Consider the following 19,380-nt stretch of genomic DNA (forward strand, 5'->3'; position numbering starts at 1 on the left):
TATATATATACCATCACCACACATATATAATTATATGGCTAAATATACACATATATGCATATATATTTACATATGTGTGTATACTTACATATATTTATGTATATGTGTGTTGGTATTTATATATATATATATATATGTATATATAGATATGTACATATACATATACATATGTGTGTGTGTGTGTGATATTTATGTTTCCACTAAAATACTACACAAAAGAACTACTGCACAAACTACTCACTCACAAAACCAAACCAGTTGCATTTTATTATTAACACATACGTAGTTTCACTATGTCATGGAAAAACTCCCCCCTCCTCTCCTCTCCCCTCTCTTCCCATCACCGCCTCCTTTAGGGTCTCTCTCCTTTTTTGCTAAAAGCATCAAAATTGGCTACTATTATCGGCTATTTGGTGGACACTGATTTGTTTACCAGAACTACTGACCAGGTGTTGATGCCAGTCATTGAGCGAGGCCCCTGTGATAAAGTCGGCGAGATGAAAGCCTCAGCGTTTTGGAGGGGAGAAATAGCTGAGAAGCAACGAAAATTAAGAGCGGGAATCTTCAAAGAGACGATTCGGTGAAAAGCTTTCTCAAAGTCTTGCATCCTCCTACTTAAGCAGTTCCGCCGCTCAGGATGTGACAAAACTGTCACATCACAAGTCGAGCCGTGTAGGAGGACCGGGGACCTCTGCACACATTTAAGCAGTGCAAACACTAAGCACCAGGCATAATTGCCTTGGTAGCACTCAGCGCCGGCTTTGAGACATCTGTCCGTCCTCTGATCAGCTTCCTCCTCGGCCACATCGTGTTCCATCTACAAATCAAAAGTCAGCACTGATGTGATTTGCGGTGCGCCGACAGGTTTGACAAAACCGACAAATCAGCCAGTCATTACTTGGACCCCACCTGCTAATTTGGCATACACATTAAGGTTGTGGTCTCTTGGGTGTAAAAAGGGAAAGAAAAGATGCGCTCTTCAGGAAAGCAGGGATTATTAGGAGTGATTTGGTTTGTGTATTCTCTAAAACACAGCTTTAATGACTGGGAGCAGGAGCAGGAGTGTGACAAAAACAGACTAATTTCAAAGTTGGACAACACAAGGAAAATAATCTCTGCTCCACCATATGTTTTCATCTACACTTGAATTTTGAGAAGCACTACTTCAGAGCTGATCTGCTGAGAAAAACTAACGACAACACAGACACGTTGTTCTGTGACAGTTTTCCAACAACTGTGCGATTGTCAGTCAGAACAAACACAAAATTTGCCGGAACCTGTGAAGACGTTCAGACAGAATGAGATCAAAGAGACGTTGGTGTAAAAAGTGACGCTGGTGGATTGTTTTTTTCCGAAATAACTTTATGCGATCGTTAGTGCGGAGGTTCCCAAAATGGGAACCTCCGCGAGCCCACCTGGGGCGTCACGAGCTGCTGCAAAGGAGACTTTAGTTTATTGTAGTGTATTTAATGTCACAGATGTGTAATTATATCTGGGTTGTTTATATGCTACTACTACAGTCATGGACTTTTCATGAATTTTCCAAAAGCCCAATTTTGGTGGACGACATCATCCCCGGCCGTTTGGGTACGTGTAGAGAAGAAGGAAAGAAAGTGCAGCGAAATGGAGGACAGAACTTTCTCACCATTTTCAGAAGGATTGATGATCCAAACCAGGACTGAAGGCCTGGAGTTGAGAGAGAGAGAGAGAGAACTTGAAAATCCTTCTCTCCCTGAATGTAGACCTTCATAAACAATGTCGTCTGTAGAAGTGGAGAGAGTTTTTTTTTTTATGAAGATAAACATGAATGTTTTAATGATTTTCTTTTTGATTAGAAATTATCTAAGCGAGATAATTTCAGTGTTTATGTTTTCCTTCTTTATTGCGCAGTTGTAAAATCTTGATATATAAGTTAATTTCCTTAAATCTAAAAGTAGTCGAGAAGTTATGAAGCAACAGCTAGTGCTGGTTACAAAGAGAGAGGTGGGGGGGGGGGCGAGGGGTTCTGGCTGGGAGAACACCTTTGTTGTAAGTGTTAGATTAATAAATGTGGGGTTATTCTGTGGTCAGAGATGGAATAACAACAGCAACAACAACAACACTGACTATTGATTCCATAGAGAAAATTAAAATAGCTTTTCATCTGGAAGAGAGGCCTGAAGGCTTTATTTTACAGTTAATGAAAATCCTGATGTTGCCATTTCACAATGGTGCACTCCTAAAAGCCTTATAATTTATTCCACTCGTATGTTTCAATTGTCATTCAGAGTCATTGAAGGTGGCGCCACTCAAGGCAGGTGCAGTGAAGGAGTGGGCTACAGTGGTCTTATCTGAACCACTGTACAGAATATACATAAACATATATATGTATTTTTCCAACGTGTTTCCCCAATAGCAATATATATATATATATAGTACTATATGTACATACATATATACACACATACACATGTATAAACTGTATGTGTAAATGTATGTATTTAGAGTATGTATGTATGAGTGTATATATGTATGTACATATATGTGTATGTATGTATGTATATGTATTTATATATTTATACATATATATTCAGAACATATATACTCTTAATATACATACATATATAAATATATATATATATATATTCTGAACAGTGTCTCAGATAAATGTATCTATATACTGTAAATATATATGTACATATATGCGTATGTATATGTATTTATATATTTATATATATATTCAGAACATATATACTGTTAATATACATACATATATATGTATATATTATTTTTATTATTTTTTTGACATTCCCATCTTTAAGGAAGACCTGGACATAACATGTCATGTCTATATTTAGCTTGTTACATAAGCTAAATATTAATACTTGGAGAAAATTGCAGCCGAATGGTTCAAATGATTCACTATTATTATGACGATATTACGGCCATTGTGTCACTTACAAAAAAAAGTCTCATTGTGTCACTTCAAAAAAAAAAAAAGACTCTCATCCAGTAAATAAAATATTCCATATATTAGTCACAGTATTAAAACACCACATAAAAGTATTCTTTACAGTATTTAAAAACCAATATATGGTGTCTTATATTCACATACACAATGTTTTGAAATAAGATAGGCCTGACCACAGATTGAGCCACATTCATTTTTTTGGCTTTATTTCCATTTAATACGGTACAGTGGTTTGGGAGTCTCGTGTCAGGGTTGAGATTCAGTGATTTTGAATGTGTTTGTACTGTATCTCCCAGGTTAACGTTTCTCGTGTTTATTATCAAAGAGTAGATCAGTGTGGTTACAAAGCTCAGTCAGATGGAGCGTCACTGCGGTAAAAAAAAAAAAAACAAAACAAAGGGAAGTCAATAACCAACCTGTTGGAATGCTTTTGTACTAATTATGTATAATTATAGTATAATTTAACTTGAATAGTTGAATTGGACCAATAATAATGGTGTTTCAAATTTGCTTCGAGTATCACCATGGACGACGGGAGGGAAAAAAATCCAAATAGTAAAATCTCAAAGTGAAGAATAAAGATGGGAGTAATAGATTAAAAACAATAATAAAAAATATAACAATTAGTCAATCTACAAACACACACAACATAATTAGTCCTCTGCATTTCCCTGCTCTGAGGAGCAGAGGGCGCTGTAAATATTGTAAAATTTTAGGGGTTTGATCAACACTTAACGTGAGCGGATTTGGACAATCCTTACCCCAGAGAGTCCCCGGCCGGCCAAATGCACGAATGATTTTGAGACATCTGACCCCCAGGGGGCGCCAGAGAACCTCAAAGGGAGTAGCAAAACGAGGAAACGAATAAGCAGAACAACATGTGATGTAATGTGATGAAATATTCTGCTCTTCCAGGTTCAGTTTAACCACTATGAAACCTGAGCCTGTTTAGTTGAACAGCGCGCTGAGTCACTCGCAGGAATTGAATAGAGGAATTGTTCTTATGGCCATTTGTTGCCAGGTGAAATTGAATTGATTTTTTTCACACTGATTTGAGTTCAGTGTGTGTGATGATTCAGGATTTAATATTTGATTTAAAGGACATTCCTTTTTACATAAATATACATAAATATTATGTCGTCACTAAAAGGAAACGCATGCGAAATGAACCTAAAGGAGGAAGAGAAAACACAAAAAGAAGAAGAGGAGGTTTGACTGATTCACAGAAGCCGGCGATCCAGAGAGGGAGGGAGGGGGGCCGGGGGGGGGGACACAGAGAAAGAAATACGGGAATAAGTGGAAGGTTGTAGAGAGAAGAAGTATGAGGAGAAGGAAATTAGACAAGCTGAGATGGAGGGAAGGAGCAGAGCACCATGTAATAGTACCTTGAAAGTACTGGGGAGCTCAGGGGGAGAGAGAGAGGGGGGTGAGAGACCTAGGGACGGGGCATAGAGAGAGAGGAGACGAGAGCCAGGCAGTTCTAATGCAATTAGGGAATTAGAGGTCCTGAAATTGAAAGTGCAATTCTCCCTGGAATTGTAGCTGTGCGTGTAAGTGTGTGTGTATGGTGTGTGTGTGTGTGAGAGAGAGAGCTAGACTGAGAGAGAGCGAGAGAGAGAGAGAGAGTGGGAGAGGCCTCTTTTACAGTATATGTAACCTCTCGTTCTCTTTGTCTCTCTACCTCACATTGACTGGTCACTTCTTTTTATTCTATGGGCCCCTCTGCCATTTAATTTCTTACTGACCTCCCCCTCTACTCCCCCCTCTCCCTCCACCTCTGCAACCTCACCCTTTTCATTCATATACCCATTATTCCTTCCACACGTGGCTTTTTTGAAAAAAAAAAAAAAAAAAAGAGAACATCAGCTGTCCCCTCAGCTCGGTTTTTATTTTTACACATTTTGGTGATTCATAAAAACGAAATTCTATGTGTTTATATATATTTTTATTTAATATGTATTTATATATTTTGTCGGTTCAATCCTCACCCCGCCCTCCCCCCTCCCGTCCCCAATCCTAAATCGGATCAGGAATGACATCAGAAACAACATCTGCTCCTGAAACTGTGCCAAATCACAATGAGACCACCACCGCGGCGCCCCCTAGTGACGGTGATCCTTACTTTCACCTTTCCTTTGGCCTCATTAGCACACTACACACCTGTGTATTGGTGTGTGTATTTGTACGCGTGCAAGTGTTTGTTTGTTTGTTTGTTTGTTCGAGCTCTGATCACTTTGTTGGCAGAAGGGAAGTAGGTTAACCGTGTGATTATTGCCCCGGCAACAAGGTGATTGACTCCAGGATACCCCCACAGGCTCATTAGCATCTTGTTAGTGGCAGCAATTAATATGGTGACAGACAGGCAGGTGGGGCGGTTGGGGGACGGGGTGACATGGTCAAAAGGTTCAGTATATATTAGACGGAGAGAGTGTCTGAGAACTGAGAACAGTCCCACACCTCAGTGACTGAAGAAAAGAACCTGGTACCGATGAGAGTAATCTGGAGTCTGAAAAAAACAGTTCTGGGGGTGGATGTCAGAGGTCAGTTGGTGATTGGTGTCTTGTTGATTTAATTCTCCTGGTTTATTGGCTCTGTTTTCCCACTGGTTGAAGGATTGGTCTGGAAACCAGAGCTTTGCTGGTTCCAATCCTGGCTGACCCCAAAAAAGTCAGTGGTCCAATCAACAGCACTGATCACTGCTAAGGATGGGTTAAAGTGTTTCCTCCAGGGTGGGGGGCAGGGTATGTTAGGACTAGACAACAAATGTTGACGACTTGAGATAATGAGCAAGCAAAAAAAAAAAAAAAAAAAACGAACCAAAACTTTCAGAGCAGCCTGAAAGAAATCTGAGCTCCAAGAATGTACATGTACATTTATTTTGAAAATCACTGCCTAAATAAATTCAGTAAGAAGAATAAAAACAACATTATCAACTGTTGGCCCGCTGACTGAATCCCGGACGCCGTACCATCCGATCCGGCGGATTTCATAATATAGGTCAAATAACAATGTTAGATAAAATGTGATTTTGACCGGCTGCCCCTGCTGTATCCCATCATATACTGCATGTTCCAACAGCGTCTTTGGCCTCTAGTCAGAGTGGGTGAGAGAGAGAGACAGACAGAGAGAGAGAGAGAGCGAGAGACAACTGCCACTTTATAAACTGTAAATAACCGTTAACACAGTTCCGTTAGCAACATCCTGCCTCGCCTGACAGTCGTCCGCCCACCTGCCGGGTGTTCATCACCTTGACGGCATTAATTGGACATTTGGTTGGTCGTGGGTCGGTTGAATTGGTTACAGAGATCAGATGGTACTTCAAAAGCTCCGTCTTATGAACCTCCGGTCACACCTGCAGTTCAGTCCTGATCAGCAGTGAAACGGTGTAAAAACTGAAAAAAAAAAACCTAACACCCGGTCGGAGTCAACACAGACTCCATTTCGATTTTGCAAAAAAACACAGTTTTTGCTTCAAAACAACTGGATTTTAAACACATTTTACCCCTGTTGACAAATACAAAAATAAAAATCTTTAAATTTCAAGACCCCTGACCCTTGACCATGGACTTTTGCATTTTGCTGCAGATTTTTTGAATTCATTGGCCGCAGCTGTGACACTGACTCTTTTCGTCCATTTCCTAAGTCAACCTCTGATCCGTAATTTTTTGCGCCCCTTATTTTGAGAACCACCACCAAGGATGAGCACATTGAGGCTTAAGGACTGTCAATCTGAAAGTATCGCTTTGAACTCTGATATATTACTTCCGCCATCTTGTTTTTTTGTTTTGGTTTGGGAGTTTGTTGGAGTTTTTTTGGGTTTCTTGTTTTTTTAATTCACCACTTGGTCCTCCAGGAGTCGGACTGCAATGTTTGAAAAGTCTGACCCGTGACTTTAGATAAAAACCCAGTCCGTAGATCTAAATAGGAATCATGGTTCCTGACTCGGTTCCAGTGCTTTGATCAAATGTGGAACTGATTTCTGCCACAAAGTCAGTTCTCAGAACCTGGAGAGTCGGGAATGAAGAGAGACGCACAAATAAACACACACATCACAAATATAATAAGGAAGTAACACAGGTTGACTTTCACACACACACTCTCTCTCTCTCTCTTTCTCTTTCTCTCTCTCTCTCTCTCTCTCTCTCTCTCTCTCTCTTACACACACACACATACAGAGACTCTGCTACACAACTGTGCCGCAGCCAAATAAATGAGCTGGCGTTTCTTGGACCTAATAGTGTGTCTATAATTAACATTGTCATAGTGATAATGGCCATTTATCCCCGACATCTCTCTCTCTCTCTCTCTCTATCTCTCTCTCTATCTACCCCCTGTACCCCCTCAGAAACTGAGGCCAAAATCTCTATCTTCTCTCGGCAGCACGCCCAGCTGTCATCCCCCTCATCGGCCACTCTCCCTCCCACCTCCTTCTGCCTCTCTGCCTCCTCATCTACCCCCTGTACCCCCCCCCGCCCTTCCCCGTCTTCAGTATTCATAGCCCACAATCTCTATTTAACTTTTTCTCTCATTTGCTTTTCATTATGCAAATAACAGGTATAGCCTCCTCGACTTTTTCGCTTTCGCTTCATCGTTTTCCCTCACTCTGATTTTTTTTTTTTTTGCATATGTTCACACACTGGGGAGAAAAAATATATATGTTCACATATATATATGCAGAGGGCTATTAATCGAACCTGCTTACCTCCATTTATAAAAAGAAAAAAAAAATTGTCCAACCCCATCTGACCCCTAACATGTCATTTCGTGGCCCAAATATGTGCCCTCGACCCTTACCTTGGTTCTATTTGTCCACACTTTGACAGTATAACAGACCCAGGCAGGTGTAGACTTACCTCCCAACATATTCACACACACTCATATACACACACACCTCGTCACTTGCGATTCATAATTTTTATTGAGTGTTACGTATTAGCAGGTGTATAGCGCTGCTGCTCACACCATAAACAGCATTCGTATGTGAACAGACTGTCGGTACGACCGCCGTATTAATGACATAAACACAGCGCGGCCACAAAACCTGTCGTCTTTTAATGTGTTAGCCCGGCTGTAAAAGTTTAATTAGCGGAATAGCGTCGGAACATCTGATTCGCAAACATATTCACTAACTTTATGACCTTATTATTGCCGTATATAACACTCTAAACATTCAGAGTAAAACAGGTTCCACTGTCGGATCTGATGTTTCTAACGCTTTAGAACGTTGTTCTAAAAAACAAATCTGAGTTTGTTTTTAACAAGATGTACTGTACTGTAGTACTGAAGACACACTGAAGTACATTACATCAGACCATTACTCAAATGGTAGTACAGTAGAAATATGTACAAACAGTACTTGAATGTACTGTTTATATTGACTATAGATATCAATTTGAACATTCATGATGTAGATTATATATAAATATATAAATATATGAATAAATATATGGATAAATATATGACATATATATTCTAGATTGAAGATTCATGTTGTAAATATATATAAATATATCTGACATATATACATATATATATTTATATAATAAATCTTCAGTCTAGAATATATATTGATTTATATATTTATATATTTATATATTTATATATTTATATATGTATATATGTCAGATATATTTATATATACATATATAAATATATAGATATACATATATCTTCTGTACACTTCCACCATCTTTGCTTTTGTTTTTTTTTTTTTTTTTTTTTTTTTTTTTTTTTTTGTTGTTTTTTTTTGTTTAGGTAAAATAGGTAAAGAACCAGGAGCTCAAATTAAAGAGGTTAAAAATGTCATTAACTTGTAAACATCTTTAGTAAAAGAAATGATATAAATAAAAAAGGCGTTTCTTGTCTTTTTTCCTTTATCCTCTTTTCAAATCGAACCATTCTGTGGTTTTGTGGGTCACAGTTAGAGAAAAGAGAGAATCAGAGTCAAATATGTTCCACACAATTACCCCGAAATGAGAAGCTGTGAACAGAGGACATTTGATTCCTCTGTGTGTGTGTGTGTGTGTGTGTGTGTGTGTGTGTGTGTGTGTAAAAACACGTTACCCAAACAGCATATTGTTATTGTCAGTCTGTGGAAGAACTGTGTCGTATAAAAATGTATGTTTTTTTTTCTTTTTCTAACATCTATGGACGTGTTAGTCTGAGTGTGTGTTCCTGGTACCGGTATACCGTACTTGTGGAGACATTATTTTGGGCCAAGTACCATTGTTGTGGGGACACTTGTCCTCACAGGGACATTTCGTACATCCCCCACTGAGTGAGATTCAGATTACAGATTTAATTTGAAGTTTGGATGAAGTAAGAGAGATGATAAAGGGTGTGTACAACTTTTGAGTTTAGGATAGCTTAAAAGGCTGCAGCGCCCCCTTTTTGTAGACAGCAGTACTAACGAGAATTGATTGAAAAGGCTGTTATTACTGTGAAAATATATGAAAAATGGAAATAAAATTATTGATATATTTTTTTTGGTTTTGACTGTGAAACTGCAATAGCTCTGGGAACTATTGACCTCGGGAAGGCATTATGTCAGTCTGAAGTGCTTGAAAAAGACAAGACTGTGTGTTAGTGTGTAATGTTTTTTTTTTCTGTAATGGTGGTCTTGCTCCAGTTCTTTTGATTCAAAATTGCCCTCATATCTGAAAGGAATAGAACCACACTTAGGCACACGCTCATGTGTCGATGACTTCAGAGAGAATTCTTCTAACATGGACTCGTTTCGTGGAAACATCGCCTCTCAGTTTTAGCTACAGAGACTCTCAGGTTTACCTGGAAACCCCCTTGCCTTCCTCGCACCCTTCCCCACTCCCAGTGGGGGAGGGAACAGGGAAAAGATTTTATTTAACGAAAAACAAAAGTCACCCCCAGATCTGACTCTCTCTCTCTCTCTCTCTCTCTCTCTCTCTCTCTCTGTCTCTTTGTCTTTATCTTTAGCCTTTGAAGGCAGCAGGAAGCCCATTGTTGATGAGACACTTAATAATTCCCCTGGACAGGCGTGAAATCTCCCCCCACCCACTACACCCCCCCCCATTAGCTGTTTCTTTTTCACGTCTCTTCTTCTCTCTGGTTTTCTTCACTCCGTTCATATTTCTCTTGTTTCCTCGTGTTGTCTCCCCCGTCTCCTGCCTCCTGCCTGTCCTCGTGTCTCCTTTATAAAATTTGATTTCCTCGTAATTGATTTTGATGTTTACCATTAAACAAACGTCATTACTGACATGACGAATGTGCCCTTTTTTTTAAACACATTTTCTTACACTAATGCAATTGAAGATTCAACAATGGTCGTCCACCATTAACAATAATTAAATATCGACAGTGTCATCGTGCCGAAGGCAGGACGCCGCGGAGAATGTTATTGAACGCAAAAAAAAAATTAGCCCATTATCGGAAAAAAAAGTTATTTTTTGTTGCACTTTCTGAAATCCCCCCCCCACACCCCCCACTCTCTCTTTTTCCAGTCATCCTGTGTTTTAGCCTCTAGTAAAGATAGCACAAATGTAAACATGATGTTATCTGTGGCATTTCCAAGAGATTTCTGCCTCGGGGTCCAGAGCGTACATACAGTACAGATGACACACACACACACACACACCTCATCTTCATACATTATCTTCTCCCCACTCTTTAAGTTCCTTATCCCTCCATCTGCTCACCTTCTTTTTTACCCCCTCCCCCGCACTCCTTCTTTCATCTTCTCCATGCTTTTAATCCTGTTTGTGCCGTCTCTTCACCTCCTGCTGCTCCTCTACCTCACCTAATTGTCACCTGTTTACTTTTTCATTTTTTTTTCAGTCACATTTTTGACATGGCATGAATCAGATTCCTGATTCTGGAGAATGAGCTCTCGTTAGATAAAGGTCACAGTGCTGACCGGTGTGGCGCCTGGCAACGTTTTGGACGATTTAACTCCCCACACGGTCAGTGTGAGTCTGTGGATTTCAGAATGTGAAACATATTTATATATATTCTTTAGAGCATTGTTTCCCAAAGACTGGGTTGCGACCCTGAGGTTGGTCGCATGATTTATTTTTTGGGGGTTGTCATCATGTTTCCCTGGAGTTCACGAATAGTGTCTATTGACTTTCGTTGCGAAGGTTCGTGACTTTTAAAATATGTTTCCCCAGAAAAAAAGTTTGGGAAACACTGATGTAGGGATGAATGAATTAACGAGTGGCGGGGAAGGGGGGCATCCTCAACTAATACGTGATGTACGTCGATTTTCATAAGTCAGAACTCACATACTGTAATTACCCTACGCTAACACAATGGTAACATAATAATATATGACATACAGTATGTGGTAAACTCAAGGCCCGTGGGCCAAATGTGGCCCGCCAAGTCATTTTGTGTGGTCCATGGGAGCTTAAAATGTGTTTGATTGCCTTTATAATAAAATCCATGTTTTTGTTACGTCGTGGAGTAGTTACAACTCTACAGTCTTACAGTTACAACCAACCCTTCAAGGGGAACTGTATTCCTGAAGTGCCCCGCCTCTGGTGAAAATGATTTTGACACCCCGATCTAGGACATAAAAACATTAGAAGAGTGTGACATAAGCCTGGGAGACATAATGAAGGGCAAAAAGTTCCTTTTTGCCTTTGTTCTCCCTCCTCGTCTTTCCCTCCACCATTATCTCCGTGCTTCAGTAGTCATCGCGCTTTACGCCACTGTCCTCACACGTCTACGGCAATTTACAATTTCTAATTTATTATTTGAGAAAACCTATATATGTGTGTCCATAAAAGTTCTGACTTTTACTATGAGTTTTATAGGCGCTGATACAAAGTCTCGAAATGAATTTGACGCTCCGACCTGTATTACAGTATCCTATCATCGATTTTTATTTTTATTAGGTTTTGTCATCGCCTTGTCTTAATGAGTCTCTGAGCAGGTTTGTTGTTTGAAAAATTATTAATCTATTTTTTTTTTTTTTTTTTTTTTTTTTTTTTAAATTGACGAACCTTTACGGCCTGGAATGTACAAGGAGAAGTCAGAGGTCTCCAGTGTAAAAATATATTTTTTTAAAGTTAGGAAAATAACAGAGCTTTTTTTCCCTCCATTTAATGTCCAAACAGTTCTGCAGGATGTAGGATCATGATACAAGGTCGAAATGCGGCGCCACCATGTCAAACGGTCTTACATTTCTATCCAATGTTCGGTCTGTTTTCTGACTTCACACTGGAGAATACATGAATCCACTGCTTCTCATTATGATGACGATACTTTTTCATTTTATTTCACATCCTCACACAGGGCCTTATCTCTGTTCACGTCTTTGTTGTTCAACTCTAAACTGAACCGCGCTGCTGTGACTTTGAAACGGAACTGAAAATCCCGTTTGTTTCAAATGTTCTTTCAGATTTAAGATCAGAAAAAAAGTTCGATCAAAGCCTGGAGTGAAGCTTCACTCAACTTTAACAGGGTTCTGTTAAAGTTTAGTCAAAATATGAAGTTTTAAGATGTTTATTGATTTCCAAAACCGTTTCATTTTTTTTTGAAAAAATAGCTAAAAAAATAAAATTTGATGATTTTTTTTGTAGTCTTTAGACACCTAAAATGTGACATGTTTAAAATTTAAAACATCTGTCTTAGAACTTTTTGACCCACCTTTGTATCAAATTCAGTTTAGTCACACAGACAGACTGTGTTGAAGCTCAATGCCAAATAATCAAATAATCACTGGCATGTACAGTAGTACTGAGGTACATGAGCGGGGGAGAGGAAGTACACAGGAGAACTGCGTGTGTTGGTTTGTTTGTGCTATTTTCGTTGGAAGGATCTAATCACGCTGATTATGATAATTGTGAAGTTTATAATCACCTCTCCCTTCCTTTAAAAATACACCGTCTGTAATTTTTCCTGTCTCCCAATTAGTATTTGTCATCTGTCACTGCTGCCCTTTTATGATACACTTACGCTTAAAAACAAGAAAAATATACAAAAATTGTCACGTGTATTTATTATGGATGTCCGATAATATCAGATATTATCGGTTGGATATTAGCTAAATTGTGCAATCAAATTGGTAAGAATCATTATGGTTTCTTCCTCCGATAAAGAAAACCCGATGCCCGACACGCAAAAGGTTTTTACCATAAAATAATAATAAAAAAAAAGTCAATTTATTTTTCAAAATGCTCTTATTTTATGAGAAACATAAAGAAAAGACATTTTCATAAAAAGTCTTTCACCATCTGACCACATGACACGCAGAATTTGGATTTTACCAAATATTCCAAAATTTTCTTTTTTAATTTTTTTTTTCAAAATGCTCTTATTTGATGAGAAACGTACAAAAAACTTAAAATTTTCCAAAAATGTACATCTAAATTTTTCACCATCTGACGACATGACACGAAATTAAGATTTTACAGACATTTTTTTTTTAATTCTTTTTTTTCACAATGATGAGAATTGATGAGAAATGTGCAGAAGTTTTGAAACGCCAAATTAAGATTTTACCAAAAAACTTATTTTTTTCGCAATGCCAAATATTTTTGCCAATATGTTGGATTCGCTTATTGGAATGGAGGGGAAGTTTACCTCAGTTTTGGGGGGAAACAACTTCATATATCTGTATCGTTTTTTATCGAAATAGGGAATTAGGTATTTGGACAATATCGTCATATTGGATATCGGTAAAAGGTTACATCCCTTGTATCTATAATATGTTTTTTCTTCAGCCAAGTAACCACCAGAAAATATTGGTATTTTTAAATATTTGCATCAAAATAAAGTCGTACTTTTGGGTACTAACATTGATGTCTCACTTGTCTCTGCAGGACACAGATGTGGTGAACACAGCCATCCTGACAGGGCGGGGTATAGTAATGCCTGTCAAACTGGTGACCGTAGAAATGGACGGACAAGTGAAGGAAGTGGACAACTCGGTGACCTGCACGTCCACTCAAGTGGAGATTCTCAAGGTACGTGTTTGTGGGAACAGGAGTGGGAGTTTGAGAGAAAAGGGGGAGTACGGGGGTGTGGGGGATGGGGGGGCACAAAGAACACAAATCTGAAGAACGCTTGAAGACATGATATTCACAACTCCATGAGTGAAGTTGAACATAGTGGCAACCCAACATATAAAAAACACTTATCGTACAGTTGTACCTTTTGTATATGTTTATATGTTTATGAAATACGTTATAATACATTATAATAATAAAACAACAATATAACAGATGTTGTTTACAAAGGAAACAAAAACACATCTTCAAGACAAAGTGCGACTTCAACCACATGTTATAGATCATGTATGACACAACATACAGGTCACATGTGATTTGGTTATTATTAAAGTGAAATATTGTTTGCAACTGTAAACTCAGAGGATCTGAGGTATTGGATATAGATAGATAGACATAGATATATAGATATATAGATAGACATATAGATATATAGATATATAGATAGATATATAGATATATATATAGATATATATATATATGTTTAAAATATTATATTTTTTATTAAATATTATTTATATGTTTATATACACACATATATACACACATGTGAATATATACAAGCACAAATATATTCCTATACATACATATTTGCACACATATACTTATATATATTTATATGTAATACACATACATGAATACATGAACCATCTGACAGCCCTTATTCAGAGCGCGCCCTCTCAGACCAGTTGTCTCCGTGACACCAACAGGTGACATTTGTTTTTTTGAGAGAATCATGTGTCGGAGCTCAACCTGTGGCTGTAACCGAGTTCGAGTGTTGAGTTCATTCACAGTATTTTGAAATACCTTCAAAACACACGTTTACCTAAACAACCCTGATGTAAGAGATGGCAGATTGATTCCCCCGTGTTATATTCCCCGGTGCCCCTGGGGGCCTAAAATAAAACGCACCCTTACTGTGACACTTTCAATATGAAGCCAATGTCCTGCTACAAGCCAACCAGGAGTGGTGCTGTTTAAGTTTAATCAATAACAACAGAGTGAAATGGAAGGAACTAATTCAAAAAGGTGTAATGCAATCATGCTGTTTGTGTGTGTGTGTGTGTGTGTGTGTGTGTGCATGAAAGGAAATTGAATGTGAGGTTGTACGAAGGGGAGAGTTTTTCTTGTTGTTTTGTTTTACATTTCTGTGAGCTGCGAAGATTAGCTAAGGTTTTTGAAACCACAGTCCTTTTGTGCTTCATGTTTCACCTCACTGCCCTGGTCAAAGGGCGGCGTCATCATCTGGACCGCATGGGTCAAACTCAAGGCCCAGGGGCCTGTATGCCGCCCGCCAAGCTATCTTGTGTGGCCCGCGGGACCTTAAAAAAACATCACGTAAAGTCCATGCAGCAGGGTTTCTTAACCTAAGAAATTCCATCCTTCCTTTTTCATCCGCTTATCTGTTACCGGGTTGCGGGGGCAGCAGTCTCCATGACCCCCCCCCAAATCACATTGCACCGTACCTAAACCTTCCTGCGGGTGGTGAGTCCACTGGAAGGTACCAACCGCCCTAACCGGGATTCGATCTTGCCCAGGAGGTGAACCCTGGGGTTCCACCCCAATGACAGAGACTCTGCCTCTGGGCCAAAGCGCCACAACCTAAGAAATTAAAAAATAAATAAATATTTACACAGCAATGAAGATAATTTGTAGCTTGAATAAATAATAATCAATTGCAGAAACATCAGTCTGAATGACATTATTTTAAATTATTGTCAGATTATCTCTAAGTGAAGAAAGTACATGGATATGACTGCATTTTCTTTGAATGAAGTAAATTGGTAAAAATTAAGTAAATTATTTTTCACTCTGGCCCGGTACCAAATGACCTATGGACCGGTGCTGGTCCACGGACCGGGGGTTGGGGACCCCTGATCTATACAGTCTTCCATTTACAACCAGCCCTTCAAGGGGAAGTGGCCTTTTGCGTTGATTCCGTCTCCTGAAATGACATCAAAGCAAAGTTGAGCCTTTGTTTACATCACAAACTTAAAGGTAAATATAAACTCGTTGTCCAAGTCCAGACGTGGAGACAAAAATGCCCGTCACCTCTGTTCGTCTTCATCAGGAGTTTGTCTCGTCTGCTCTAGTCCAACACAATCTTCTTTTATTAACTTAAAATTAAAAAAAATGAAAGTTTCGAGAGTTTATTTCATCACTGTGACTGCGTATATTAAACATTAAACATAATCAGCGTAGAAGAATATGAACGCACAGAGAGAAGTCTACCGAGGATCAGTGTATGTGAAGAAGGAGCCGAGAAATTATTTTCTAAATGACGAATTACCTTTATCGCAACAAAATTACTAGCAACTGATGTTGCCTTCATATTAGCGCAGGGAATTATATACAAAAGAGTGTTGTTAGCGTATTGTCGTTGAATTCTTTTTAGGGAATTCACAGAGAAAAACATTTGTAAAATAATAATAATAATAATAATAATAATACATTCCTGTCTTTTGCAACCGACACATGCTGCCGTAGGGGGCGCCATTTACATTTGAGGTTCCATTCCTTTGGAAATATTCCACCAGTCGCTGGTGATAAACCTCAGGACAACACTCTACTGCTACTAAGTGCTACTGGCCAAACCGCTGAGCCACAGGCTCCACTCAAACACCAGCGTCTCTGTGGGTTACTGCTGGGCTGACGTAAAAATAAAAAAATCCATGTCCGAGGTGAAGTGACTGGGCAGCAGAACATGTTGAGTTATGGGCCACAAAGACATTCATAAACCTAACATGTTCAATATTTAAACCCACCATGAAAACAACAACACAAACACCACCTTTGTGTTGTACTCTGGTCAAACTCCATTGGATGTGGCGACGCTGTTCAAGGTTCTTTGTGGTTTTGTTTGGAGCCCAGTGAGACACAGCCGGACCAGTTCAGATGACGTCATCAAGATGAGGGTTTTATGAGTCGAGTGTTGCATTAGCTGCTTTGAAGACTCAGAAATGGGTTATATTTGGATTGATGCTAACCTTTCTGTGAGGGTTGGCTCAGTCCGGGGGTTTGAACAGCGGACCCCGACCATTTTTGTACTAAGGACCGGTCGCCTGGTATTCAGCCGTTACTGTGGATCGGTAACATAGCGCTAGTGTTGAAGGATCATCTTTTAGACTTTCTTAGTTCCATGTACATGAATGTTTCTTATTTAACAGTTAAAGTTCATTAGCTAAGTCTGTTAGCAGTGATTTGAAGTTTAAAAACCACACATCCAATCAGAAGACAGAACTTATGCTTCCACGGCAGAGTAGCTCACGAGGCCTGGGTTCAAATCCCAACTTCGGATTAAAGGTCAAGGTTATCCGAGGAGCAGCAGCGGTCTGGGGTTTAAGGGAAGCAGACCCGTGTCCGGAAGGTTGCAGGTTTGAATCCACACTAGCCAACAGGTACCACTGAGCATGGCGCTGTGCAAGAACCGTGTTCTTGTCTTTGTCACCTCTCATTGGACAAACACTGACCTGCTGTCACGTGTTACATATATGCACACACACACACACACACACACACACACGCTGGGATCATCTTGCTGACGTACTCAGGAGGTTCGAGCGGTAATTGCTTTGTGTGACGACTCCTTAAGTGATGTTGTTTGTAATTGAATTTGACAAGGAGGAAAAGACAAAAAAGGCCGGGGAGCGATGGAGGAGGACGACGTGCGTTTGAGCGTTAATGCGTGCCTGAGGGCAGCGGTGTGATCCCGCACACGTGTGTGTGTCTGTGTATGTAACAGGACAAATACAAAGTAGATTAAGAATTGATCTGTGTGTGTGTGTGAGTGTGTGTGATCACTTATGTATCCACAGACGTACACACATGCACCAGCACACACACCAACATGTTCTTGGAAACACTCTTGTTCCCTAGTGCTGTGGGATGTATACTGTGGGCTGTGGGTTGTGGGTTGTGGGCTGCATGTTTTCTCCGTGGGTAATGGAGAAATTCTGGACATGACGTTAGATGTGAACCTTATTTCTTAATAACCGATCACCGGCCTTTTTGGTCTACACCAGTGATCGCCCGTGACTAAATTCCAAACTATCCATCCATCCATTTTCATCCATTTATCCATTACCGGTTCTCGGGGGCAGCAGTCTCCACCCAAATCACACTGCACCGTACCAACCCCCCCTAAACCTTCCTGTGGTTGGTGAGTCCACTGGAAGGTACCAACTGCCCTAACCGGGATTCGAACTTGCCCAGGAGGTGAACCCTGGGGTTCCACACCAATGACAGAGACATTGCCTCTGGGCCAAAGCGCCACTAAATTCCAAAATAAATAATAAATAATAACATTTGATTTTTATTTCATTTTAATTGAGTGTTGGTTGACATTTTGTCTTAATTAGTCCTGGAATTTTCATCTAAAACAAACAACATTTTTCTTTGTATTCTTTTAAATTTTAATTCTAGTTTTTTATTTTCATTTTAATTGTGCTGAGACTCGCTGAACACAGGTCAGATTACTTTTTATTTCACACGTTCTATAGCAGTGTTTCTCAACCTTTGGGGTTGGGACCCCACGTTGGGTCACCTACAATCCAAAAGGGGTCGAACAAAATAGGTTGATAGGAATAAAAAATGATCGATTAACCCCAAAAGAAAAATAATAACAAAAAAAAAAAAAAAACGCTCAGAAGAAAGGCCGATGGTTCGAGTCCCTAAAATTTTAGGACAAAAAAAGTTTCTGTTCCGAAACTTTTGCTACAGAACAGTTTTAAAAAAGTTTAATTATTCATTCATTCAGCAATCCTGCCTACCACAGCTTTAAAGCCCTGGGACCCTAATGCAACTAACACTGATGTATCTCACATAGAGCAATTAAACTCCATCTCCACATGTTGTCCTTATGCCTTCTTTCTTTATCCATCTCCGTAGCTGTGGGCCCGCGGTGCCAAAATTGGCTATAAAATTGCGCGAGTGCGTATTATATATGGGTCCAGACACACAGTTTATACTCAGGGCTGTATAATGTTCTGTCCTCTTGCTCGGAATCAGAAGTCCATCCATCACGGAGCCCGTCCTGTACTTCACTGTAAGTCGCTCGCAGACTCTGTGTACATGCATCAAAGTCACAAGGACAATTTCCTGCACATTTATTGCTCTTGGCAAATAAATTGATTCTTAGTGCTTCACAGCAGCATTAAAGATTTGGAGCCACTGATTAAAACAGATAAAACTTAATTCAAAAATTAATCATGTCCTGAATGTTTAAACTCCCTGCCAGGTGTGTGTGTGTGTGTATATATATAAATATATACAGTACAATTTGTTATGAAGTACTCGCTCAGCCAATAAGTAAGTCACCTGTAATGGGGTTGTTTATTTATTTATTTTTAATTTTCAACCTGTGACGTTGTGATTCTTTGAGTGCTTCGGTATAGAGGTCAACAAACCAAACACAAATTACAATCAAGGTTTAATGACTTAACTGTC

At 39.3% G+C, this 19,380-nt stretch overlaps 1 protein-coding gene across 1 annotated transcript in view; it reads left to right on the forward strand.

Annotated features, from left to right (window-relative positions):
* The window catches only part of LOC103397953 (transmembrane protein 132D), a 118,509-nt gene that overhangs the window by 73,670 nt on the left and 25,459 nt on the right, over positions 1–19,380 (forward strand). Inside the window, exon 5 of the mRNA XM_025053314.1 lies at positions 13,750–13,893. Within this exon, the coding sequence (XP_024909082.1) occupies positions 13,750–13,893 (144 nt within the window). The remainder of the gene's footprint in view (positions 1–13,749; positions 13,894–19,380) is intronic.

This window comes from Cynoglossus semilaevis, chromosome Z, assembly GCF_000523025.1.
Source record: "Cynoglossus semilaevis isolate Cse_v1.0 chromosome Z, Cse_v1.0, whole genome shotgun sequence".
NCBI lineage: Eukaryota > Metazoa > Chordata > Actinopteri > Pleuronectiformes > Cynoglossidae > Cynoglossus > Cynoglossus semilaevis.